The 23,330-nt window shown below is 37.3% G+C and overlaps 3 protein-coding genes across 5 annotated transcripts; 2 read left to right on the top strand and 1 right to left on the bottom strand.

Annotated features, from left to right (window-relative positions):
• The first annotated feature begins 1,865 nt into the window (after positions 1-1,865).
• Positions 1,866-5,977, top strand: LOC113116382 (gamma-aminobutyric acid receptor-associated protein-like 1). Of its 2 annotated transcripts, none has more exons than XM_026284510.1 (5): positions 1,866-1,955; positions 4,443-4,532; positions 4,899-4,977; positions 5,217-5,335; positions 5,664-5,977. In XM_026284510.1, the coding sequence occupies exons 1-5, from the start codon at positions 1,953-1,955 to the stop codon at positions 5,727-5,729; spliced, it is 357 nt and encodes a 118-aa protein (XP_026140295.1). In that variant the 5' UTR covers positions 1,866-1,952; the 3' UTR covers positions 5,730-5,977. The 2 variants fall into 2 exon arrangements, with proteins under 2 accessions (XP_026140295.1, XP_026140296.1); XM_026284511.1 differs by lacking the exon at positions 1,866-1,955 and adding an exon at positions 2,477-2,678.
• A 442-nt stretch (positions 5,978-6,419) lies between these two features.
• On the top strand, positions 6,420-11,656 carry si:dkey-26c10.5 (CD209 antigen-like protein D). Of its 2 annotated transcripts, XM_026284508.1 has the most exons (7): positions 6,420-6,810; positions 7,019-7,129; positions 9,017-9,127; positions 10,096-10,197; positions 10,328-10,479; positions 10,563-10,663; positions 11,204-11,656. In XM_026284508.1, exons 1-7 carry the CDS (start codon positions 6,717-6,719, stop codon positions 11,325-11,327), a joined length of 795 nt encoding a protein of 264 aa, XP_026140293.1. In that variant the 5' UTR covers positions 6,420-6,716; the 3' UTR covers positions 11,328-11,656. The 2 variants fall into 2 exon arrangements, with proteins under 2 accessions (XP_026140293.1, XP_026140294.1); XM_026284509.1 differs by lacking the exons at positions 6,420-6,810; positions 7,019-7,129 and adding an exon at positions 8,572-8,936.
• An 11-nt stretch (positions 11,657-11,667) lies between these two features.
• Positions 11,668-21,176, bottom strand: LOC113116380 (transient receptor potential cation channel subfamily V member 6). The gene is made up of 17 exons (XM_026284507.1): positions 21,098-21,176; positions 20,359-20,519; positions 19,830-19,927; positions 19,620-19,742; positions 19,388-19,528; positions 19,155-19,253; positions 18,896-19,071; positions 18,641-18,787; positions 18,437-18,516; positions 17,770-17,905; positions 17,596-17,682; positions 16,813-16,889; positions 12,847-13,012; positions 12,685-12,751; positions 12,333-12,601; positions 12,147-12,253; positions 11,668-12,050 (listed from the first exon to the last, which is right to left on the bottom strand). The coding sequence occupies exons 2-17, from the start codon at positions 20,487-20,489 to the stop codon at positions 11,792-11,794; spliced, it is 2,163 nt and encodes a 720-aa protein (XP_026140292.1). The 5' UTR covers positions 20,490-20,519; positions 21,098-21,176; the 3' UTR covers positions 11,668-11,791.
• Between the last annotated feature and the right edge of the window lie 2,154 nt (positions 21,177-23,330).

Genomic DNA, 23,330 nt, shown 5'->3' with positions numbered 1-23,330 from the left:
TCCACACCAACATGAGCAGGAACCCAAATGATTTGTGTGGAAATACCCTTAACTCTAATTTCATACATCTTGCAGAATTTTAATACCCATCCTAACTGATGACCTGCCAGATTTTATACTTTCAAGTGCTGAAAAGATCAGATGCAATGTTATTTACTTCCTTCTCTTCTATCCACTGTAGGGCCAATAATATTGCCAATAGCTGACAAATTAGTTACTCTATTTTTTTAAATAAAATTCACACATTGGAAAATAAACCACTGCATCTGCATATCCAGTATCAGGATCATTGGATCCATCTGTAAATAAAACCATTGACTGTGGGACATGTTTCTCAAAATACTTCTGGACTAAATACCATATCGGAAGTTGATTAGAATTGTCTTTTAGTTCCTGCTGTATACTAAGGTCAACAGTGGGCAAGGGAAATAACCAGGGAGGAATAGAGGAAATTGATTCTGTATTACTGTGCTGCAATTGATGTAATCCTTTATTTCTTGCTTTAGCATCACCTATCAACCCAAAATTTGTAAAATTTGTTTCCTGAGCCTTTTCTTTTTCTCCTTTGATGTTTTTACGGTGGTTGCCAAACCAGCTTTAGGTGCCTACTAGGATGGGGTGAGCAAAAATAAAAAAGCTAAAGAAAGAAAAAAAAAGTAATAATTCTTTACTGTCCATTATTAACACTGTGTCTGTGAGATACTTAAATAGAATGTGAAACATGTCTATAGTTGCATCTTTATTTAACAATTTCTGAAGTGAGATCTATATGAAGTGCTTTTGTAATCTTTCTTGCTCATATCTATTACATTTTACTAAAATATATTTCAGGAAGATCACATTTAACACATGTTTTCCTGTTATAATGACTAATTAAGTGCAGTGTATCTAATTTTATGACGATATATTGTGCTGTCTTCCTTTCTATTTCCCAAAAATTATCCTCTCATTTCCAACAATTTTTTTATATTATATAAATGTCATCCTTTATTATCACCATCCCATTTACTTTGCCACATATATTTAATTTACTCAGTGTTCTAATGTTTTGTTGTTGTTGTTTGTTTAGTTTTTTTTTTTTGTGCTATTTGATCCACCGATTCATTTTCTTGTGAAATGTGCAGGTATCCATACAAAAGAGATAACAGTTTTGTTTGCGTTCTGATCAAACTTCGTAAAATGTCTAATCAAAATGTCTCGATTAGTCGAAGATTTATCATGCACTCATTAAACTTGATAATGCTGAAAAAGTGTCTGAACGTATGAGCACTTCAGGTATAGTAATCTCTTCAACCCACTGAAGGGCCAATAATATTGCAATCATTTCTGTTGTATAAACTGATAGATGATTAGACATTCTTTTTGTTATACCTGTTTATATTATTTACTGATATAAACTTCTGATCCAAATATTTATGTACTATTGTATCTTTACATTCTTGTCTCTTTTCCCAAATTGCTGCTGCTGCTGCTCCTGATGATGATGATGACAGAAGTTCTGCCGCCTTGAATGTTCTAAAAAGAATCTAGAATAAACTGACACTGAGACCCATTATGATCAATTTGAAACATTTCAAATATATATATATATATATATATATATATATATATATATATATATATATATATATATATATATAAAATATTCAGCCACAAAACTATTCTAAGTTCAATAAACAATAGTACAATACATAATATTTAAAAAGGTCATTACAAAACAAAGGTTCATAGTTCACACAAGAATATATAACAGTAAATAAAACAGTATAAAATACTGAAATATACACATACAGCACATTAATATTCATAAGTATTATTGAAGAACTTTCCCTTTGATACTATCGTGGGTATCACTGTATCAGCCTGGATGTCCTGTGTCCCTCCCTTTGTGGGTCAGTCTGTTTTCACTGCTGTGTCACTGCATAAAGCTTGGCAAATTCCAGACAGGCCTCATGGTATGTATGACATTATTACTGAAATCAGTTCACTCCACTTAGCAGAATATTCTATATAACGTTACTGTTTGTATGTACTGAATTATTTTATTGAAGCACACTCTTCTCTTTATTGTTGATGGGTTTGATGTTTCTTCTTAATTAAACAAAATAGCATAACTTTTTCTTTTTAGTTTTATTCATGTATTTGTTTGCTGATAGGGCATTCAGGACTACAAGATTAAAATAACTTTATAAATGGGTATTGTCTCTGTCCTGGGTTGCTTGCTTTCTACAAGAACCATACGCCGGACTAGTTTCGCCATCATAAGGACACGTCAGACACGTAACACAGAGGCGCTAGAGCTCCTTTATTTTGATTGGTTCCACTGACTCAGAAGACTAATGAGTGACAGAACACTCTGGCCAATAGAAGCACAGTAAACACATTTAAATGCCGCCTCCTCTCTTTTGTAAATGGCTAGACGATAACGTCAGTATTCTCTTTAGAAATTCCATTGGTCAGTTCCCAGAATAAGGCGGTACATTATTTGTTGATGTTTTAGTGGGAGAAGTGGGCCAGTCGACATCTTTAACGTAGCAGGCGATTTGTAATATATAAAGTGGTTGAGGTTTGGAAATCAGCAATATTACTGCGCTTATTCGGCCGTCTTATATTCGTTCAAGTGGGGAAGACGGGCGTTGTATTTCACTTCTTCCCGAATCCATCAGTAGCTATCCAAGGTATGTTTCGTGCTTACCACAACGACCAGTAAACCCAGTTAGCGACTGTGGCTAAGGCTAGTTTCATCCTGGAAACGAACGTGAATTTGTGGTGAATCAAAAGTTCAAACACCAAGCCCGCGGTCACCCGCATTAATGCTCGAGGATTCTGCGGAACAGCAGTTCACATCATGTCAGCTCGCGGCCTAACGTCAGCAGCAGTTGTTATGGGCGCAGTTATCTTACATTATCATGTACTGTCTGACTGACGACAGCAGATTATTGTTTATCATAAAAAGCTGAGTTTGTGGAAATTGTGCATCGGGGAGTGCTGTGGAGGGCATGTTTTCGCAATGCAGCACTCCCTGTTAGAACGTGTCTTTGCAACATTATCATCTATCACAAACCCATTGGCTTCTCAACTGTTTCAGATGCATACAACACTTACAAAAATACTGTTCAGTTATGATATTACGCAACTGAATACTTGCGATATTCACATGCTATAGTATTTATACAAGTAACTTTACTAATGTAAGTGCCATGTCGCATGTCCAAGAAAAGAAATGCACATACACAAAAGTCGTATGTTTTGGGAAGTCGTGGCCTAATGGTTAGAGGGTTGGACTCCCAATCGAAGGGTTGTGGGTTCTAGTCTCGGGCCGGACGGAATTGTGGGTGGGGGGAGTGCATGAACAGCTCTCTCTCCACCTTCAATACCACGACTTAGGTGCCCTTGACCAAGGCATCGAACCCCCAACTGCTCCCCGGGCGCCGCAGCATAAATGGCTGCCCACTGCTCCGGGTGTGTGCTCACAGTGTGTGTGTGTGTGTGTTCACTGATCTGTGTGTGTGCATTTCGGATGGGTTAAATGCAGAGCACAAATTCTGAGTATGGGTCACCATACTTGGCTGAATGTCACTTCACTTTGACTGTCACTTTCAAATACAAGTTTGGGAGGAATATAGCGCACGCAACCCAGTGGTCTTCCGCTCAGTAAAACCTGCTATTTGAAGAACAGAAAAAAGACCCCTAAAGGTCAGAGTCATTTTTGGCCTACGTGATCTGCTGCAGTACTCTGTGAATTTTCTGTCATGGTTTTTGCACACTTAGCCATTTCGATGTCATAGTAAGTGGGAATAAATGCAAAAAATGCCATATGCCACATTTAATTTTTATGTTCTGATGGGATTCATGTGCATGTGTGTATTATTTCATGTTCTTCTGCAGGGTATATAATAGGCGTGGTTGGGAGGGTGAACTAACTAAACAAAACAAACAGGCATTGCAGTCAGTCTAGTCCCACAGTAATACATTGAAGCATTTTCCACAACCTTTGATAAAATGGCATTAAAAAGCTCTGAAGTTGTGCATTTATTCAGATGGTTAATTAATTTTGTGTCTTTTCTATCTTTATAGCTAGTTATTATTAAAAATGCTTTATTATAAAGTTGCTTATGTTAGCTTTGTATTGTCACAGGCCTCTAAAAATGATTATGACATATGGCAGAAGTATATGTCAACAACATCTGGACTCAGGGCAAAGGAGAGAAGAGCCCATGTTAGGAAGGCAGAAGCCGTAGAGAGATTGAAAAATAATTGTTACCTCTAAAATATATGATTGACTGATTTAGAGAATAAATGTTTTATTAATGATCATATGCATATCTGACAGGCAGGGCTTGTTTCTGTCCATGTTTAAATGATGATAACAAATGATGAGGAGTAAGCCTGAAATGTATTTGTTTGTTATATTTTAATGTCGATGTGTGTTTGGCCCTCAGATGTCTAGCCAGTATCAGCGAAGTGTTCCTCTGGAGGTCAGGAGAGCGGAAGGGGAGCGAGTCCGCGCCAAACATCCGGATAAAATCCCGGTGAGTCTCACGGTTGGAAAATACAATAACAAACAATAACACGCTTCTGATACATTATTAAGAGGGTTTCTTCAGCCAAAAATGAAAATTAAGTGATTATTCACTCACTCTCATGTCATCCCAAATCTGTAAGATCTTTATTCTTCTGCAGAAAATAAAGGAACACATTCTGAAGAATGTTGGTAACCAAACAGCTTTGGTGACTGTTCAGTTCTGTTTTATCCACACTAAAATTCTCAGAATGTCGTCATTTATGTTTCACAAAAGAAACAATATGAGAGTGTGGGAAAATAATGACTGAATTAAAATTTTCAGAATTTCAGCTAATATTATTTTGGGTATTTATTTGTTTGTTTGTCTCCTTAGATAATAGTAGAGAGAGCCACAAGGTCACGAGCTCCGGAACTTGACAAAAAGAAATTCCTTGTTCCTTCAGACCTCACAGGTGACGACTCTTATTTTATATATGCTCCTGAATAGCATCTGTAGGTTTACAGAGAAAATCAACTCAACTTATGATTTTCCATAAGCATTGCATCATTTTATGCTGGGATATTAAGGCCTTTTCAAACTCTAAACTTCTCTATTCCTGTCTTCATTTGAAGAAAGAAATGAAACCGTTTCGAAAGCGTTAAGTTTTGATCTGACTGAGTTTCTCTCCACACCCTCCCTCTTTTCGTCCAGTCGGTCAGCTCTGCTTCCTGATCAGACAGCGGGTGTCTATGAGACCAGAAGAAGCACTCTTCTTTTTCGTAAAAAATTCCCTCCCTCCATCCAGTTCCCCCCTGTCTGCGGTGTATGAGGTAACTCAAGCACCCTTCCTCTTCATTACTGCTGATTTAATTTATTCCTCTGATGCAACACAATGTAGTTTATGCCATTGCTACCAATAAAACGTGCAACTTATGACTGGTTTTGTGGTCCAGGGTCACATATATTAAAATGTATTGTCACATGATCCTTCAAATTATTCTAATAGATTTGCTGCTCAAGACGTTTCTTATTATTCTCAATGTTAAAAAAAAATTGTGCTACTTAATATTTTTGTGGAAAGAGTGACACATTTTTCAGTGTTCTTTCATGTTCAAAACAGCTTTGATCTAGATGTATCACCTCTGTCTCTTTTTTTAGGAGCACCATGAGGAAGACCTGTTCCTTTACATGACATACAGTAATGAGAGTGTTTACGGTGCCTGAGACGGAGGACGAAATGACTGGAGAGAAGAGATGGAGAATGAGAGAGAAAGATGACACATTATTTTACCACCGATACATTGTAGCTACAGAGGCCGTTGTTCAATAATGGGAACTAAAGGGTGCTGTTTGTATTTATCAGTATTTAGTGGAAACTACAATGAGATGCATTCAACCGAATATTAAAGCATTGGGACTTGAGAACTGAGAAACACTAAAGAGAAGATGGAAGGTCAAAAACAAAAATAGAGGGAAAAAAAAGTAGTAAAGTAAGCAAGTATTAATTTCATCTTTCTCTCCCAGGAGCGCGTCATTTGTATTTAATGCAAATAGGTTTTTGTTCCTGTTTTTCTTTCTTTTTTGTAAAGTATTATCAATAACTTTGTGCATATAATAAAAATATTTCAAATGTTTAAGTTTGTACATAATATTTACAGTGTTTTTTTTTAGTGGAAACGAGGTTCCGTTCGTATTTATACTATTGCCATTATAATATTTAGCATTTTATATATATATATATTGTGTGTGTGTGTGTATAAATATATATATATATATATATATATATATATATATGATATTTAACCCTTTACCATAGAGACACATTAGTGACTCGTATAAACAGTGTTTCATATGTTTGAATTTCTTTTCCTTTAGGAAAAGACATGGCTAGTGGTTTAATTCGTTCTGACGGTATGAAAAAGAGAGAAGTGAAGGATATCATAGCGATGTGCTGGACCGTAATGAGGAAGTTGCGGAAAACAACTGATCATGTGTGATGCTCAGAATTATCCTGATGTGAATTTGCATCAGGTCAGCATATTTACCAGTGTCAGTCTTTTCGGTCACCGTGTAATTTTTTTTCCTCTGAACAGTTGTTAAGACAATAGTAAATTAAATCAGTTTTGCTAAAGAGTTTGCACCCATACTGGGATCTCAGACAAGTTGGCCAGGAAAACGAAACTCAAGGGAATTAGCAGACAGAAAAAAAAAATGGAGAGCAAGAAAGAGGTAGAAGTGGAGTTGGAGGAAATTGCAACGGTTGAGGAGGATAAGGAGAAAGAAGATAAGAAAGAGGAGACAAAAGGTAAAATGTTAAATCAAATCTTTAATTTATAAGCTTAAACAAGTTATTAATTCTGCTGAAGTTTAATACAGAACTCCTCCCTTTGGGAGAGGTTGCAGTATGTGAGCAGAAAATGTCAGTATTCAGTCATTATATATACATCAATATACTTACTGCCTGTTTTGTTTTCATATTTAATTCTTGTTTGCAACTGCACTTTCTCCGAAAGACTTTGCAGCAGAGAATGTAGAAGAAGGGAACATTTACTCCCCTCTCTCCAGTCCATCTGAACATGAATATGGTGTGCCCTCTTCAACTCGCTCTTATACACTCTATAAAGGTAACACAAACTCATTTTCTTAGTACTGCACATTTCAGGACAATAAATGGCTAATAAAGTGAATAGAAATACTCATTTAATGATACGAATGCCAGGAGTCTATTTTGTGAGCAAGCTTAAAATATGAAAAAAGAATTCGGAGTATTCAAATAATTTATCGAAATAATGCTTCATTTCTAAAAATGAAGGTTTCAAAAATTATGTTTCCGCAATGATAGCATTAGAGAACTAGTTTAGGTTGCTTAAAGCACCTATTAATAAATAGATCTTAAAAGAACCACTTTTTTTTCCACTTAGTGTAAAAATATTTTGATAATCTAAAGAAACTTTTTTCACTATAAAGAACCTTTTGTGCGTTGGAAAGGATTGTATTACTTGCATACATTTTAAAGATTCTTCATGGAACCGTTGATGCCAATAAAGAACCTTTATTTTTAACAGTGTACATATAATTAGATATTTTTTTTGTACATGCATTCATGTGCATATTCATTGTGTGATGTAAAAATGTGTAATATAGGATCTAGCTGTATGGTTTAAAAAAGGACAACTGAAAATGGACAGAAAGAGGAACAAAAACAGATGGAGAGGAAAAGTGAGTTAGAGCAGAATATCAAACAAAACAAACATTATTTCTGATCACAAGATAAAAAGTTATGCAAAAGATGTACGTGAATGGTCTATATGGTAAAGATTCTGGTTAACTGAAAAAAAAAAGTACAAAAAACAAAAAACAAAACATAAAACGTATAGTTGTGTTTATATGAGAACCAAGTTATGATTTTATGATAATGCTACATGCACACAAGTGGCATTTAGGTGACATTAAAATAGAACGTAAAAATGTAACCCAACAATATATTAGCATAAAAATGAAATAATTAAAAGATATAAATCATGCAGGGACTTCCAGGAATCCCTTTGTGGAATCAAGGATCTTTGCATTTGCTCATAAAAGAAACTTTGCATTCCCTCTTTCCTTCACAAAACCTTTGTGCTAAGTTCCTCTTAATTTTTTTTGTGTTAACACGCAAAACTTGGGCAATGAAAAACCTTTGCAAGCTAATGCAATCTATTTTGGGAGAATGCTAAATCATTAAACATTTTTTAATAATTATAAATTATAATTTTTCTTCCCATCTCATTTTTTTTCATCACCATGTTTTACCATTGCCATGTTAATTGCCATTGCCAGTCAACTGTGTCAATTAAGTTTTTACAGCAGCATGTTCTTTACTTTTAAAGTGACTAACATTGTGAGTTGTTATAGTTGTGCTTAGTAATAGCTAATATTAAACGGGTTAGCCTACTCTTTTATAGCAGAATTTCTGTCAATTAAACTATAGCTTAACCAGTTTTCTCGATCGTTTGAAACTTGTTACAAAGCCCCGCATAAATGATAGATTGCTCTTGTGTCTTATGTATGACCTTTGTTCACATTGTAAAAAGCATATCTGGGACACAGCTGCATATTTTGTTCTCTCGAGGACAGCGGGTATCTTATTTTGTCCAGAGCGAACTTGAAGGCTTCAGAAGGTCACGCGAGGACACAGAGCCGATATTGTGTTTGAGCGTCGTCATCAGAGCCCCTGCGCGCGGTCCAAGCCCCCTGTAGTGTGTTAGTGCGCACATAAAGAGCCCAGATGCGCTCAAGTGCGCATTATATTACAAACGCCTGACGAATATTCCCTGGCCTTCGTCAAACTAAGCCGGTTTTGCATTCGCAGAATCATGTATGTAAAACTTTGCAATTTCGGCAAGTACACAGAAGGCAAGTCTGAACCGAAACCGCTGCAGCCGGATTCAGGTGATGTTGCGACTGCACATCTCTTGACTTCCGTTCTTTGATGGTCAATGTAACGACAAATGTGTCATATTTTTCTCCAGATCCATCGGAAGATATTTGCCGGAAGCTCCGTGTTTACCGCATCATTTCGCTGGTCCTTTTTGTCACCTGCGTCCTGCTGCTGATCATGGTCCTTGTGCTCTTTATGAAGAGTAAGTATACGACCGTCTTTTATCTGTACAGATGGGAATCTATTAAATGTATTCATTTAATATTGGAAACAGGCTATCAAGAATATCTAAACAAGCGAAATATAAGGCTAACGGTTTTTAACAATAATTATAAAAATAAAATAAAATAAAATAACAGCCTAATTAAAGACTGTATGACTGTAAGGTCTATATGCTTTTCCCCAGGTGTGACTACAGAAGATCCACTTGTGGCCTTTGGCCTTTCAGTATGTTATCCAATAGTGTATATATATATATATATATTTGTAAATTAGTATTAATTTTGAATGAATAACATTTAATAACTGGGTTTACAATCGTTCACACTCACTGTTCTCACAATAAATGGATAATTGTCTTCAATTTCATAACATGTTCATAGACTAATTAGTAGAATAATACAGAAGCTGCTATAATACATTATGAACGGTAAAAAAGTAAATAAAATGAGCCAGAAAAAAATAGTCTCTCTCTTGCTTTATTTATTTGTTATTCTGTAATTATTGAATTAAAAACACGTAATCATAATATACTTTGAGAATAGATAAAAACACATAAAACACATATCTTTAGACCAACTCTTGAGCATAATCAAAAGTCAATATTTTTTTTTATGGTTTTCAAAGGTCACAAGTGGGTGCAGTTTTTTTAACAATTGGAGGGTTAAATTACTAAAAAAAAATAATAATAATAATAATAAAAAAACAATATAGCATTTACCTTTAGGAAAATGTGATTAATAAAAAAAGAAAATTACTGAGATTTATAAGTAATTTTAAATAATGAGATTTAGATTCTGAAAACTTATTGCTCCAACCTGTTTTCAGACGTCCATGTTACTTTATTAGGATCCACAAAGAGCTGCAGTGACTTTGGTATTTTGGTGGAAATGGTGATCGCCATGGTAACTGGTTAATAGAGGATACATTGTTACATTATATTCTGAACAGTGACTGGGACGCAGCCATGTCAGGAGGTAGAGCAGACTACCAGGTCTCTATCAGAACAGAAATGCAGCTTTGAGAGATGCCAAGAGCTTTACCAACCGCATCGTGAGTTTGTGAACAGACATACAGTTATCTAAACTAGGTTTTATGTATGTTTTACTTTTTTTCTAGATTAAAACTTATTTTTTACTTCACTTCAGTGTTTTCTTGGTTCTTCACCTACATGTGTCTGCAGAACATCTGTGCAGGGATTGTGGCAAAGGCTGGCTGAGGTTCGAGAATACTTGTTACTTCCTGTCTCAAAACCGCCTCCCCTGGCAACAGAGCAGGAAGGAGTGCCAAAGGAAGGGAGGAGATCTTGCCGTCATTACTAATGAACGCGTTCAGGTCAGCAAATCAGTAAATACTAACAGAAGTGATTCACATATTAACATATTCATATGCTTTTCAAATATATCTCATCTCTGCAGATGTATCTGAGTATGAAGGGGAGTTTAAACTACTGGATTGGGCTAAATCATCTGGGGACAAATGAATGGACATGGATTAACAACACTGTATTGACAGTGAGGTGGGAAAACAATTATGGTTCAAAAGGGGCCAGTTGAAAAAAGTTGGGTCTGTTTACTACATTATTTTTTAGCTGTTTAACCATAAAAATAAGCAAATAATTTCCAAAGATTTTTCCCATTTTGTTTGACACTTTCCACTTTATTTGTTTTTAAAATATTCTGTGAATTGTTAAAATAAATTATAAAAATATATTTAAGTTATTCATTGTTTTAAGACAAAAATACAGAAACAAATCTCCCTCTAATTCTGGACAAAACAACAGAAAAATAAATCAATAATTTTGAAAACAAAAGCTGAATATTTAAAATAAATAGGGGAACATTAAGAAAATGTGAGAAACCATTAGGATTTTAAATATATATATAAATTAAAATAGGAAATGAACTCAGATCTAAAATCCACCTTGCCATTCAAGCCTCTATAATTAATTTATCACATGGTTACAAATACAAAAAAAAAGACTTGTAAAATGAAAATGTTTAAATGTGGTTTAGTACCATGGCTACTGACTGACTATGGTCCTTATGCACACACACAGATATTGGGGAGATGTTTCCTTCCCTGGACAGTGTGCCATCCTGGCTGGAAATGAACCACCTGAACGGAGCTGGCGCCCATCTTCCTGCAGTTTATACTTACAATACATCTGTCAAAAGATGTAGATGTCCTACACCCACTAAAATCACCTACAGTATACATCTGGACATCATACCTCTCAGAACAAATCCTCAAGATAATCACCTTTTCTCTTAAGATTGCAGTTAGAAAATTATAGACATTTGGTCTCATTTGGACATTTGGTCCATCAACATTATTTTTTTTATTACAATTGCACCTGTTTCTAACTTTACTGATCATGTTTACAAAGCTTGATTATTTGCACTAAATATGTCTAACGGTCACACAATAATGTTTTAAATTGCTCATACTTTCTCTGAAATGTCTTTCTGTATTTTGATTAATTAAACTTCCACCTTTATATTTAACAATATATAGATGGTGCACAGTTCAATTTTGTCTACCCAATACAACACCTATATATTTCCATATTATAAAACACTAAACAATTTAACAGGAACGATTTAAATATTAGGAATGTCATATCACCCAAACATTCCTAACATTTTTAGAAATACTTGACATCTGGGGAATCCACACTTTCTTCCTTTTCATAGTTTAAACTCTTCCGAATTAGCAGCCAGTTTTTCATCTGTCTACCTAGGGGTTTAGGCTTGTTTTGCACTGTTAAATCTGTTTGCAGTAGATCATTTCTAGGCTCACTATTGCCTGTATCCTCCTCCTCCTTAGCTGGTTCTTCATCCTTGGAGAACACATTAATGAAGCGTTTCATCTTTCGCATCGTTGATCCGTTGCGATCCTCCACTCTGGAATCATGAGATATTGTTAATAAATAAAACTAATCAAACTGAGAGTGTTTCATGATGCTTTTGTATTGGAATCGAGATTAAAGGCATAATTACCGGAGGAACCAGCGTTCTCCAAGGCCAAATGCCTCACCGCAGATGCCCAATCTTGGCCATAGGCGCAGTGGTAACTTCCGTTCCAGCATCAGAGTAGTGGCCACCACCTACGAAAAGAGAGACTGATTTTCACCCAACATGCTTCCAGAACAATTACTGTGGGACTGAACTAGCTACACTACCAACCTGGGTCCTCCAGAGTTCGTCACGCTCCTGGGTGACCCTCCACAGCGTGTCACTCATCATGGCAATTATGAGGTTGAACAGGAGAGTGTAAGCAACAACACTAAACCATACGTAGATACAGTGCACCACTGGATGGGTGTAGAGTGTAGGGTCCACCGGCAAGTCAACCAGAGCGATGCTCACCTCAAACTGACTGAAGAGGGTGATGGGGAATGAACGGTATAACGAAAGAGCTAAAGGTTCTTGAGTCCCGTAAAAGACCCACAAACCTGAGGAAGTAGAAGAGGAAGTAATTGTTTACAAATTCACATATGATATGAGTATCTTTTGACGCAACTGCATTTGAACTAACCGGCAGAGGATCCAATGAGGATGACAAGTAATAACCACATGAACTTTGTCATATCGCCAAATAATATCTGCAAAAGAACATCCACACATGTGCATTATAAAGATATACTGGATCTGAAAACCAACAACAAGAGTGGGAGACCCCCTCATCAAAATGCTCCACCTTCTGAATCACAATGACGTAGGGTCCCAGCATCTGAAAACCTCGGGCGAAGTACGAAACATTGGACCAGCCGAGAACCAAAGCCAAAGCCATTGGCACAAGCTCTTCTGCAATTTCAGTGGTCCGCAGCACACACAAAATCACAACCAGACTCGCGTAGATAACCCTGCCCCAGAAATACACGGAAATGAAGTGTGAGTGAATGCATGCATTTCCATTCAATTTCATATAAATTTTCATGCCAAAGACCATCCAAAAAGATCATTCTCTTGCAAGGAAACCCTTTCCTGTAATATACAGGCAACTTTACTAGTATGTATAAAAATGTATAAAACACTTTATGCTGTCTGTTAAAAATATATATGAAAATTATTTTCAGTTTTTATTCATTTTACCACCTGCAAAAGTGAAATTAAATTGATTAAATATGTCAATAAAAACTGTTTAACAGTACTGTGGCAAGGGAGGCGTTGTTCAATGAGGTCTGTGACGGGAGAAAGAGTGAAGAGACCAGCGGTGGTAAGTGGGTCAAGTGAAAAATGATTAACACCTGGTTTTCATTGCAGTGATTGGCGTTGGGAAGACAAAAGAACATTTCACTGGTGCCAAAACCTGTGAAGGAAGGAGAACGACAACGCCATGCAAACTCCGTCAGGACAATCGGGAACGCTGTTTGAGGAGATCATCACATCGCTCACGGGCTTGCATCAGGAACACCACCAAGCCCTGCTGGACTTGTGGGCTGACCATGAACATCGGTTTCAGGCAATGATGCAGGTCCAGCAGGAGGACCGCAAACTGTTCCGGAGCTTTCTGGACCGGGAGGTTTGGATGAGGTCGGCTTCCCCGAGTTCCAGCCCCGCTGTTCACATGCCTCTTACAAAGATGGGGCCAACAGATGATCCAGAAGCATTTCTCGACCTGTTTGAGAGGACAGCCGAGGCATGTGGGTAGCCAACAGACAGCTGGCCGGTGCAAGTGATCCTGCTGCTGTCAGGGGAGGCCCAGAAGGCTTCTTAACAACAGCCTGTCCAGAACCTCCTGGTATATGCAGACTCAAAAAGAACAATACTCCAAAGGGAAGCGTCAGTTCTTCCGGTTGATGGAATTGACCGAAGTGGGCCGGCCTTTTGTCTTGGCACAGCCGTTCTGGGATTCGTGTCGCAAATGGCTGTTGGCCAGAGGAAGCAACACCGAGACCATCATCAACAAGGTGGTACTGGAGCAGTTAATCTCTCGACTCCCAAAGAGAATCGGCATCGCTGGATTGAAGCTGTGTGTACGGTATACTGTCCATGTCCAGAAAGGTAAAAAAAAACATCATCAAAATAGTCCATGTGACATCAGAGAGTCGGTTAGAATTTTTTGAAGCATAGAAAATACATTTTGGTCCAAAAATAGCAAAAAAAAAACGACGACTTTATTCAGCATTGTCTTCTCTTCCGTGTCTGTTGTAAGAGAGAGTTCAAAACAAAGCAGTCGCGATCGCGTATCCGGTTCGCGAAAGAATCAATTCAGTTCACCAAATTGAACTGATTCGTTTTAAACGGTTCGCATCTCTAATACGCATTAATCCACAAATGACTTAAGATGTTAACTTTTTTAATGTGGCTGACACTCCCTCTGAGTTCAAACAAACCAATATCCTGGAGTAATGCATGCACTCAAACAGTACACTGACTGAACTGCTGTGAAGAGAGAACTGAAGATGAACACAGAGCCGAGCCAGATAATGAACAATAGACTGACTCGTTCACGAGTCAAGAACCATAGACAGTAAAAGAAATGGACACAGCGACCCCATTGGAACTGAGTGAAGCCCATTTTTAGCACTTCCGTTTCTGACGCGCAGACTCAAACGAAGCTTGACGACGTCAGCAACCTGTCTGACAGATGTAAATCTTCTAAGTGGCTGTGCGTGCAAACTGCCATCGTTAATCTTGCAGAGACGGCGAGCTTGAGCGGGGAGTTCTTTGTCGTGAGTGAGCAGGAGTAAGTATTCTGATTAATTATTTTGTATAGTATTTTAAAATGTAACGCCAGTATGCCATATTAAGTTAATTGCCTGCGAGCTTCTCCTCCTGTCTGTACGGTAATGCAACAAAGAGATGAGTGGTTATGACGCTATTTTCGTTAGCCTATTTTTTACAAAAACTGTTTATATGGGGCCATAGTGTAACATAGAAGGTAATGGAGCCCTTTATACATTGTCGTGTATCTTTAGAAATAAATAATGGACAAACGGAGTCTTTAAACGTCTCAGATGTAAAGTTATTCGCTGTCAAAGTGACGCCAAAATGAATGGGAGTCAATGGGAATGCAAACGCAAGTGAAGTTCTGCTAAAAGATGGCAGCCCCCACCCAACTTCAACTTCCCGTCGAGTTCCTTGCCCCCTGTCAAGAACCTGTTGCATCAGTTTTCGGATCACCAGTAGTTCATTCGGACAGTTCTATTCAATAAACCGGTTGAAGAAAAAGGTTCACCGGTTCTTTTGCGCTCGACGTAATGGCGTCATTTGCGATGATTGCCCTTGATTCAAGCCTTCGGTTTACCCGCACCCATAACACTAGCACAGAATCAGTTCAGAATCAATCACCAAAAGAATCAGTTCAGACGCTCTGTGTGTCGGTCTGCTTCACGCTGAATCACACATGCGCAATATCATCAGCTCCTCGGTTCACGAATCGGACACATCTGACAGAAACGGTTCTTGACTCGTGAATGAGTCAATGTTTTGTTCATTATCTGGCTCGGCTCGGTTAAAAAAAAAATGCTTAAAAAAATTCTAACTGACCCTCTGATGTCACATGGACTACTTTTGATGATGTTTTTCTTACCTTTCTAGACATGGAAAGTATACCGTACACACAGCTTCAATGGAGGGACTGAGAGCTCTCGGACTAAATCTAAAATATCTTAAACTGTGTTCCAAAGATAAAGGAGGTCTTACGGGTTTGAAACAACATGAGGGTAAGTTATTAATTACATAAATCTACTATCTGTTTGAACTAACCCTTTAAGGACCGGTTGTATCGAGTGACCCACGACGCTCAGACAAAGGAAGGTACATCCCAATTATTAGTACCTTGGACGCTATGTATACATTGGATACATTGTATTCCAATGGCAGAGCATTTACGGTATGACAGCGACATTAAATCTTCTAATTACGTGAATTGTACGAATTATTGGGCATTAAAGGTGGTACGTACCACCGTCTATCACCTACAAATGGATGGACTGGTCGAACTGCCAAACTCCAGCTCCAAATTGTTAGCAAAGTGACAAGGACCTTTTGAGACCACACGGCGAGTAGAAGATCTCAATTATGAAGTAGTACGAACAGATAGAGGCGACTCACGGCAAATCTACCACCTCAACCTCCTCAAAAAATGGAGTGAAGAGGAGTCAGTGTTGCTAGGATGGCTCCCCGGCCTGAGGCGGGCGGTGGGGATATGTTGCAGGGGAGGCGTGGGGGTATGTGGCCTGAAGAAACGAGCGATGGTAACTGGGTCAAGAGAAAAATTATTAACACCTGGTTCTCATTGCAATGATTGGCATGGGGAAGTGGTACTTAAGCCAGCCATGAACTGGCGAGGAGGGAGAGAGCTGAGGACTTGTGGGAGCTCCAGGAAGAAACAACAAGACTGTGAATTGCCCAGCAGTGGTTTATGCACAGGTGGCGTGACTTTTTTATTTTTGTGTTGACTAATAAATTCCCACAAGCCTCAGAAACGCAGACCCTGGTCTCCTTCCTTTTTTTCACGAAAGAACATTATTACAAGTACATTTATAATAATAAGTTTCTTGAGCAGCAGATAATTTGAATGAAGACTAAAGTAATGCTGCAGATAATTCAGCTTGGCCATCGCAGAAATGCAATTAAATAGAATATAGAAACAAATATTTTAAGCTGTAATAATATTTCACACCATTATATGTTATATATAAGAATATGCACTTACAAAGTGACATGGAAGGGTCCTCCGAGAGCAGACTGTCCAAAATAGCGTTTAGCCCCCATTTTCAAAACACTGGGAATCTGAAAATAATTACATTTGTATATAATATGTTATGTATATATATACAGTACAGACAAAAAGTTTGCACACACCTTCTCATTCAAAGAGTTTTCTTTATTTTCATGACTATGAAAATTGTAGAGTCACACTGAAGGCATCAAGGGCTATTTGACCAAGAAGGAGAGTGATGGGTTGCTGCGCCATATGACCTGGCCTCCACTGTCACCAGACCTGAACCCAATCGAGATGGTTTAGGGGTGAGCTGGACCGCAGACAGAAGGCTAAAGGGCCAACAAGTGCTAAGCATCTCTCGGGGAACTCCTTCAAGACTGTTGGAAGACCATTTCAGGTGACTACCTCTTGAAGCTCATCAAGAGAACGCCAAGAGTGTGCAAAGCAGGAATCAAAGCAAAAGGTGGCTACTTTGAAGAACCTAGAATATGACATATTTTCAGTTGTTTCACACTTCTTTGTTATGTATATAATTCCATATATAATTCCACATGTGTTTATTCATAGTTTTGATGCCTTCAGTGTGAATCTACAATTTTCATAGTCATGAAAATAAAGAAAACTCTTTGAATGAGAAGGTGTGTCCAAACTTTTGGTCTGTACTGTATATATATATATATATATATATATATATATATATATATATATATATATATATATATATATATATATATATATATAATTGTTTCTAATGTTAAACTATGTTTTGCTGACCTCTATCAGCAGAATCACAATGGCTCCTATGACACTGATAATTTCTCCAATTAAACGCAGGTGATCGCTATAGGTCTGATAGCTCTCCTAAACATACAAAAAGAAATTACTGTAAGTTCTTGCACACATACATGAAAGTGCTTTGATATACAGAGACATTATAACATTTCACACCTTTAAGCTTTTCTGCACTTTAATGGTATGGTCGTTGTCTGCTTTGGTGTAATTCTCAGGAATGTCCTTCAGGGGACGGTTTAAACAACACAAAGTGAATATGCTGATATACAGCAGGTACACCATTGTCAACAACCTGCAAACAGATCAATAGAGCAACATCATCAGTGCTGCTCAAATCATAACATCGTTTCATAAAACATCACTGCTTTCAAAGTTTTCTGATAAAGTCAGACAAAAAGCAACAGGCACAACCTGTACCTGCAATAACCTCCATGTCTTATTACCTAAAATTGTAAATATAATTATAAAAACTCATCTGTTTATATTACATTTAGACCCTAGATTACATATCTATTATATATAAAATAATATATGCATACATTATTATTATTTTGTTTTTACCATAAAATGTAATTCATTGACCTAAAAACAAAGCAGTTGCCTTCCAAATTTTTGCACTTTTTTCCAATAAACACAAAAAAATCTGAATTTTGTGGATTTTGAGGTCGAAGAAATTTAAGAAATGTAGATATTTAAGTAAAGTTCACTTGATTAACATGAATAGAATAGCACATATCTTTAATTTTATGGCTGCAAATATTGTTTTAATCTATTAATTAAAGAAAAATAATAACCAAACTTCTAGTATGTGATAGTAAGGCACCTGAAGTAATGTTTGCCATACAGATTCCACTTCAGTCTGACAAGCTCTCGAACTGGAGTCAACTCAAGAATCCTTCTGGCCTGAGACAAGAGAGGATACAGAAAGGACTTTGTTACATTAACTAAATAGCCCAGCAACAGCAATTTGATTGAATCTGTTACTGCTGATGATTTTTATCCTCTCTAAGTTTACAAGTGCAGAAACCTCTGCTTTCTGACTGCTGACAATGATCTCAAGCACTGAGAGGTCATCCTCCCTGGAGTCAATCTCAGTGAGGTCGTAAAGGTTGGAGGACAATGGTCCCCGACTCCACTGAAAAATCCGCCTGCGGTTGACAATCTGCTGGAAAACCTGTGCAGCATCACAAAAACATTAAATGCTGCAAACTGTTACTACGCAGTTCTGTTCTAGATAAAGGAGAGTTTTTGGAAGAGGTGCATGTAATGGTCTCTCTCTTACCATGAGGTTGCCCTCCTTCGCAGCGAGTTTGAGCGGTGTGAGGCCTCTGTAGTTAGGTACCATGTCTAAAGGGATAGCAGGGTCCAGATCTGCATCTTTTGACATCAGCAGATCAAAAACCTGACATGCAGTTGTTTTATTTGGGTGCAGAACCAACAGATGAAGAATGGTATTACCTGTTCACGAGCGAGAGAAAGAGTTACAACCAAAGATGCAGACAGAAATATCACATTGTGAGTAAAAGGTGACTTCCTCTTACCGAGGGAATCCTGGGCCCTGACATTAGCCCCAGCTTTTATCAGCATGGTTATAATTTCTTCATTACCCACACAGCTCGCAAATGCCAGGATGTGCTCACCTACAGTGACACAATTTAATTATTTTTGTCAGTCATTGGAAACTGCATCTCTCCAGATGCTCATCCACATCCATAACTATTCAAATGATCAGATTTAATCAAAATCATTGGTAGAATAAAAACCTCCATCTCACCAAAGTACAGAAGCCCTCCTCTTCTTTTGCGGAAGTACATGCCTGTGACCCTGGGCGATGCCACATCACCTCCTCTTGCTATCATCTCCCTTACTAAGTTAACATTCTGGTTAACAGCAGCAATGTGAAGGGGAGTTAAACCTGTCAATCAAGTCATACATTCATGAGACCGGCAAAGAGCTATTCAGTTGCATGAAATGTTTGAGGAGGTTTCTGGTTTTTAAATAAAGACCTTGGTGGAGTTCAGAGGTCATGGGCTCGTTGATGAGCTCCGGCGCTCCTTCCATCAAAGCCACAGCTGCATCAAAATTATCATTCATGGCAGCAACATGCAGAGCCGTCTCTCCAAGTTCACCTAGAATGCACACCAATGCCAGATAACACATTCAAGTCTGGGTTTGCCATTTAGTGTGCCATTAAATAAAGGCAAAAAGTGGTTTACCTCTCTCAAAGATATTTGTAGATGAACAGTCAAGCAGTTTCTTTATACAGGCTGCATTATTCTCCTTAGTGGCGGAAAACAGGGGGATGTCATTTACTCTGCAGAACAAAAAGAGACATAACTACTAACATTGTTCTGTTCGCAAGGCAGCAGCAAACTGTTGATATTCTTTTAACATCATTTCCCTTTCTTTTTGTACTTAATCTCTACACAGATTTCTGTACTTATTTCAGTCCTAATTAAAATGTTTTGTAGGCAATTTCATTTTCTGTTTGGTTTATATACATATAATAATTTTTAAGCTATTTAAGACATGCATTGTTAAATTATTACACTGCAAAGTAGGCAAAGAGGCAGCTGTGTACCATTTTAAAACACAGTCATGACAAAATTTGTTCATTTAGACAGAACCAAAGTCTAAAACCTAACTTCACAATCACAAGCATGATATTCTTTTCCTAGCATTTCTTTGTTGGGAAAGACAATCCAATTTCTATTTTATTGTATTGATTAATAATTAATTCTTTACTTTTTGTTCTGCATGAGGAAGGTCTCATCCAGCATTTCGTTCCATCCTTTTCTATACTGAAGGCGGAACTTGAGTTGGCTCCAGCGATGGTTTATCTCCCCTACAGCAGTTCTGGAGATGGCTGGTGACATGGCTTCTGATGGAGTTTCAGACCAAAAAGACTGACAAGAAGAAATCGACATTGTCAAAATAAGTTAGCCAACGGAAAAAAGGCAATTTTCCGAAACCTATTTTTAAGCATTTCTACACCATCTTTAAATTAACATGCAGATAATTTTTTTCCCATCCTTATCAGCATGTTCGAGATTTTATTATAAAATCTGCATCTTAATAATTAAAAATATCCTTTAAAGTAACTTTTTGTAATAGTTCTTTTTAAAACTATTACACAAACTTAAATTACTTGTTTATGTTCTGTACATTCTATCTAAACCTTAAATTCATTTTGTTAATGTAACGAGATATATATATATGTGATGATTCAAAATCTTTTATATTTTATAATATATTTTACTACTGCTATTACTACAAATTATGATGTATCATTTATCATGTATCATGTTTTACTACAATTTAACCTATAAAGCACATTTCTAGGCAAAAATTATCCATCTTTCTCATCTTTTTTTTTAAATGCAGTAAAACAACTACTATCTTTCAATACATAGCAATCAATTATATATGCACTTGCTACAATGCTGTCCCAAAGATGCCAGCATTCAAAGCAATATACACCTACCTTACAAAATCTTTAATGTGTTATTCCAATGTTTTTTAGTAAGTGATGTACAGCATGTCTGTTTGAATGTAAGTGGACAATACAAAGCTAAGCAGACTGACATCAGTATTTATACTAACAGCTGAGTCTGGAAAGGAGGGTGGATGACGTCACACAGGTGGATAGCAGAAAATGATCTTTTTAAACAGTTTTAGGTGCCCAGTGACCCAATATAGTTTGAGACTGACTGGGACATTTATGTTAAATATTTGTGTTTATAGCCTAATATAGCCGAAATGTGTTAACTTAATCACTGTAGACAATAATCCAATTAGTTAAGATATGTTTAGAATGTGATTAGGGAAGCACTTTCATGTGCTGGAGTTCCCCCTCTGTGTGTAAATAATACGTTTGGTGTAGGCTACAAGTTAAACAAGTGATTGAAGTGATGCTAGCTCTAGCTACACGAGAGCTGATAAACATGTTGTTCTCCAGTAAACAAAAGTCTGCGATCTATAACCAACAATTAGTCTACTAACTTTGAATCTTCTTATTAAAGATGTGTTTCTTTGGATAGCAAATAAATGTTGTTTTAATTTTACTTAAGTAGCTGTTTATTTCAACATGATTTGTACACTATGTACCTCTATGGAGTTGCGAGATTTGTCCGCTGTCCACATTTTTCAGTCCTCATCCGTCATCTTTCACTGCATAACGTTACCTGAAAAAAAACAACATCAGTCAACACTTTTAAAATCACTGTGTCAGATAAATGTACAGCAAACCTGTCCCAAAACAGCTGACGGATACCAGGATGTTCTAGATGAGTCAAAACGACCTTCACTGAACGGAACATCCCTACTAACAACTCTTGGTTCCCAGAACTTTCTGGGAATGTTAGATTTTGTTTTCCAGAGCGTTATTTTTTTAGGTTAGTTTTTGGTAAGCCGGGAAAGTTTTCTTTAGGAAATAGAACGTTAGTTTCTGGTTTGTATAAAGTTATTCTACTGTTATTCTAAAGTTCTCCCAACATTATTCTAAGGAGAACGTTAGGGGAACCTAACCCAATCATTCTTGTTTATTAATTCTTACCTTTTTCTGCACTAGTTATTGATAAAGCAGTAAATCTATATAAATAAATCAGTCCACAATCCATATGCATATCCATTGTTTTATTGTCATATTCCAAAACTTTTTATATAAAACAATATTAAAATAAACATGCACAGGTGCAAGCATATAACATGAACAAATAAATTAAACTATAAATTACCTATAACTACATCAGATGTGCCATCAGGTCTCTCATGTCATTGTCCAAGCTCTAAAAACAAAACAAAAAAGCATTGGCCCATACGGACCTGCAACTTCGACCATCTGCGCTTTTATGTTTTCGGCGCTGTGTCTTTCAGAGCTGTGACAATGATCTTTCCACTTTTAATCGTCTTTGTTCTTGTCACTCCCGACCTGCTGGTGCTCGGTCTTTCTGAATCAGTTGTGCTGGGAACAATTTCAGACGCTTTCCCGAAAACTTCCTGTTCTTCGTCATGTGCACTGCTGTGTCTGCCGCTGCTCGTGCTCCTCACGCTGCAACTCGTGCTGCATTTTGTTCTGGTCTTTGGAATGTAGAGCAGTCGAGATCGTGGTCCATTTCAGGGCTGTCAGCTCTGCTACAGGGTAGTGATGTTTATAAGCCAGCGGTGCTGACCTGATCTTGGGTGCATATTGGAAAACACAAACACACTTTTCATTAGTAGCATTTTGCTCCAGTGGAGTTGTTTTCTCACACACATTCTCTTCCATCTTTTGCATTTCACCCCTACATGCAAATTCTTTCTGCATTTGCTTACGTTGTCGTCTTTCAGCCTCTTCCAACCAGCAACCTATAGTCTGAGTAGCATTCTGTTTTCTCACATACATTCTCTTCCATCTTTTTCATTTCATCCCTACATGCTGATTCTTTCTGCATTTGCTTACGTTCTCGACTTTCAGCCTATTCTAAACAAGAACCTATAGTCTGAGTACTTCCTTTACACATGTGATGAACACATACAACAACCATTCTGTTTCTTTTTTCTTTTTTGTTCTTTTCAAATGACTCTCACAACATTCAGTTTTACTTTACTCAATGTCCCTTCTTCAGGAAAATCATGATATTTGATCAGCTTTTCTAAGTGTACACTTATGCCAATAATTATTTTTCTATTTGACCGAAAACTGGTGTATAAAAATTTTGATAGCTTACTGTTTGGTG

The sequence above is a fragment of the Carassius auratus genome, chromosome 16, assembly GCF_003368295.1.
Source record: "Carassius auratus strain Wakin chromosome 16, ASM336829v1, whole genome shotgun sequence".
NCBI lineage: Eukaryota > Metazoa > Chordata > Actinopteri > Cypriniformes > Cyprinidae > Carassius > Carassius auratus.
Note: the sequence above shows the minus strand (reverse complement) of the source record. Positions and strands in the feature narration are given on the sequence as shown.

Coding starts and splice junctions, on each gene's coding strand:
- LOC113116380 (XM_026284507.1), bottom strand. CDS start 20,489: ATGTCACCAGCCATCTCCAGAACTGCTGTAGGGGAGATAAACCATCGC. Junction 19,254..19,387: donor AGGAGGGCTTCTGTACTTTG/GTGAGATGGAGG, acceptor GTGTCACTGTAG/GTGAGCACATCCTGGCATTT. Junction 18,788..18,895: donor CGAAGGAGGGCAACCTCATG/GTAAGAGAGAGA, acceptor GATGCTGCACAG/GTTTTCCAGCAGATTGTCAA.
- si:dkey-26c10.5 (XM_026284508.1), top strand. CDS start 6,717: ATGGAGAGCAAGAAAGAGGTAGAAGTGGAGTTGGAGGAAATTGCAACG. Junction 6,811..7,018: donor TAAGAAAGAGGAGACAAAAG/GTAAAATGTTAA, acceptor TTTCTCCGAAAG/ACTTTGCAGCAGAGAATGTA. Junction 10,198..10,327: donor AGAGCTTTACCAACCGCATC/GTGAGTTTGTGA, acceptor ATGTGTCTGCAG/AACATCTGTGCAGGGATTGT.
- LOC113116382 (XM_026284510.1), top strand. Junction 4,978..5,216: donor TGTTCCTTCAGACCTCACAG/GTGACGACTCTT, acceptor CTTTTCGTCCAG/TCGGTCAGCTCTGCTTCCTG. Junction 5,336..5,663: donor CCCTGTCTGCGGTGTATGAG/GTAACTCAAGCA, acceptor CTCTTTTTTTAG/GAGCACCATGAGGAAGACCT.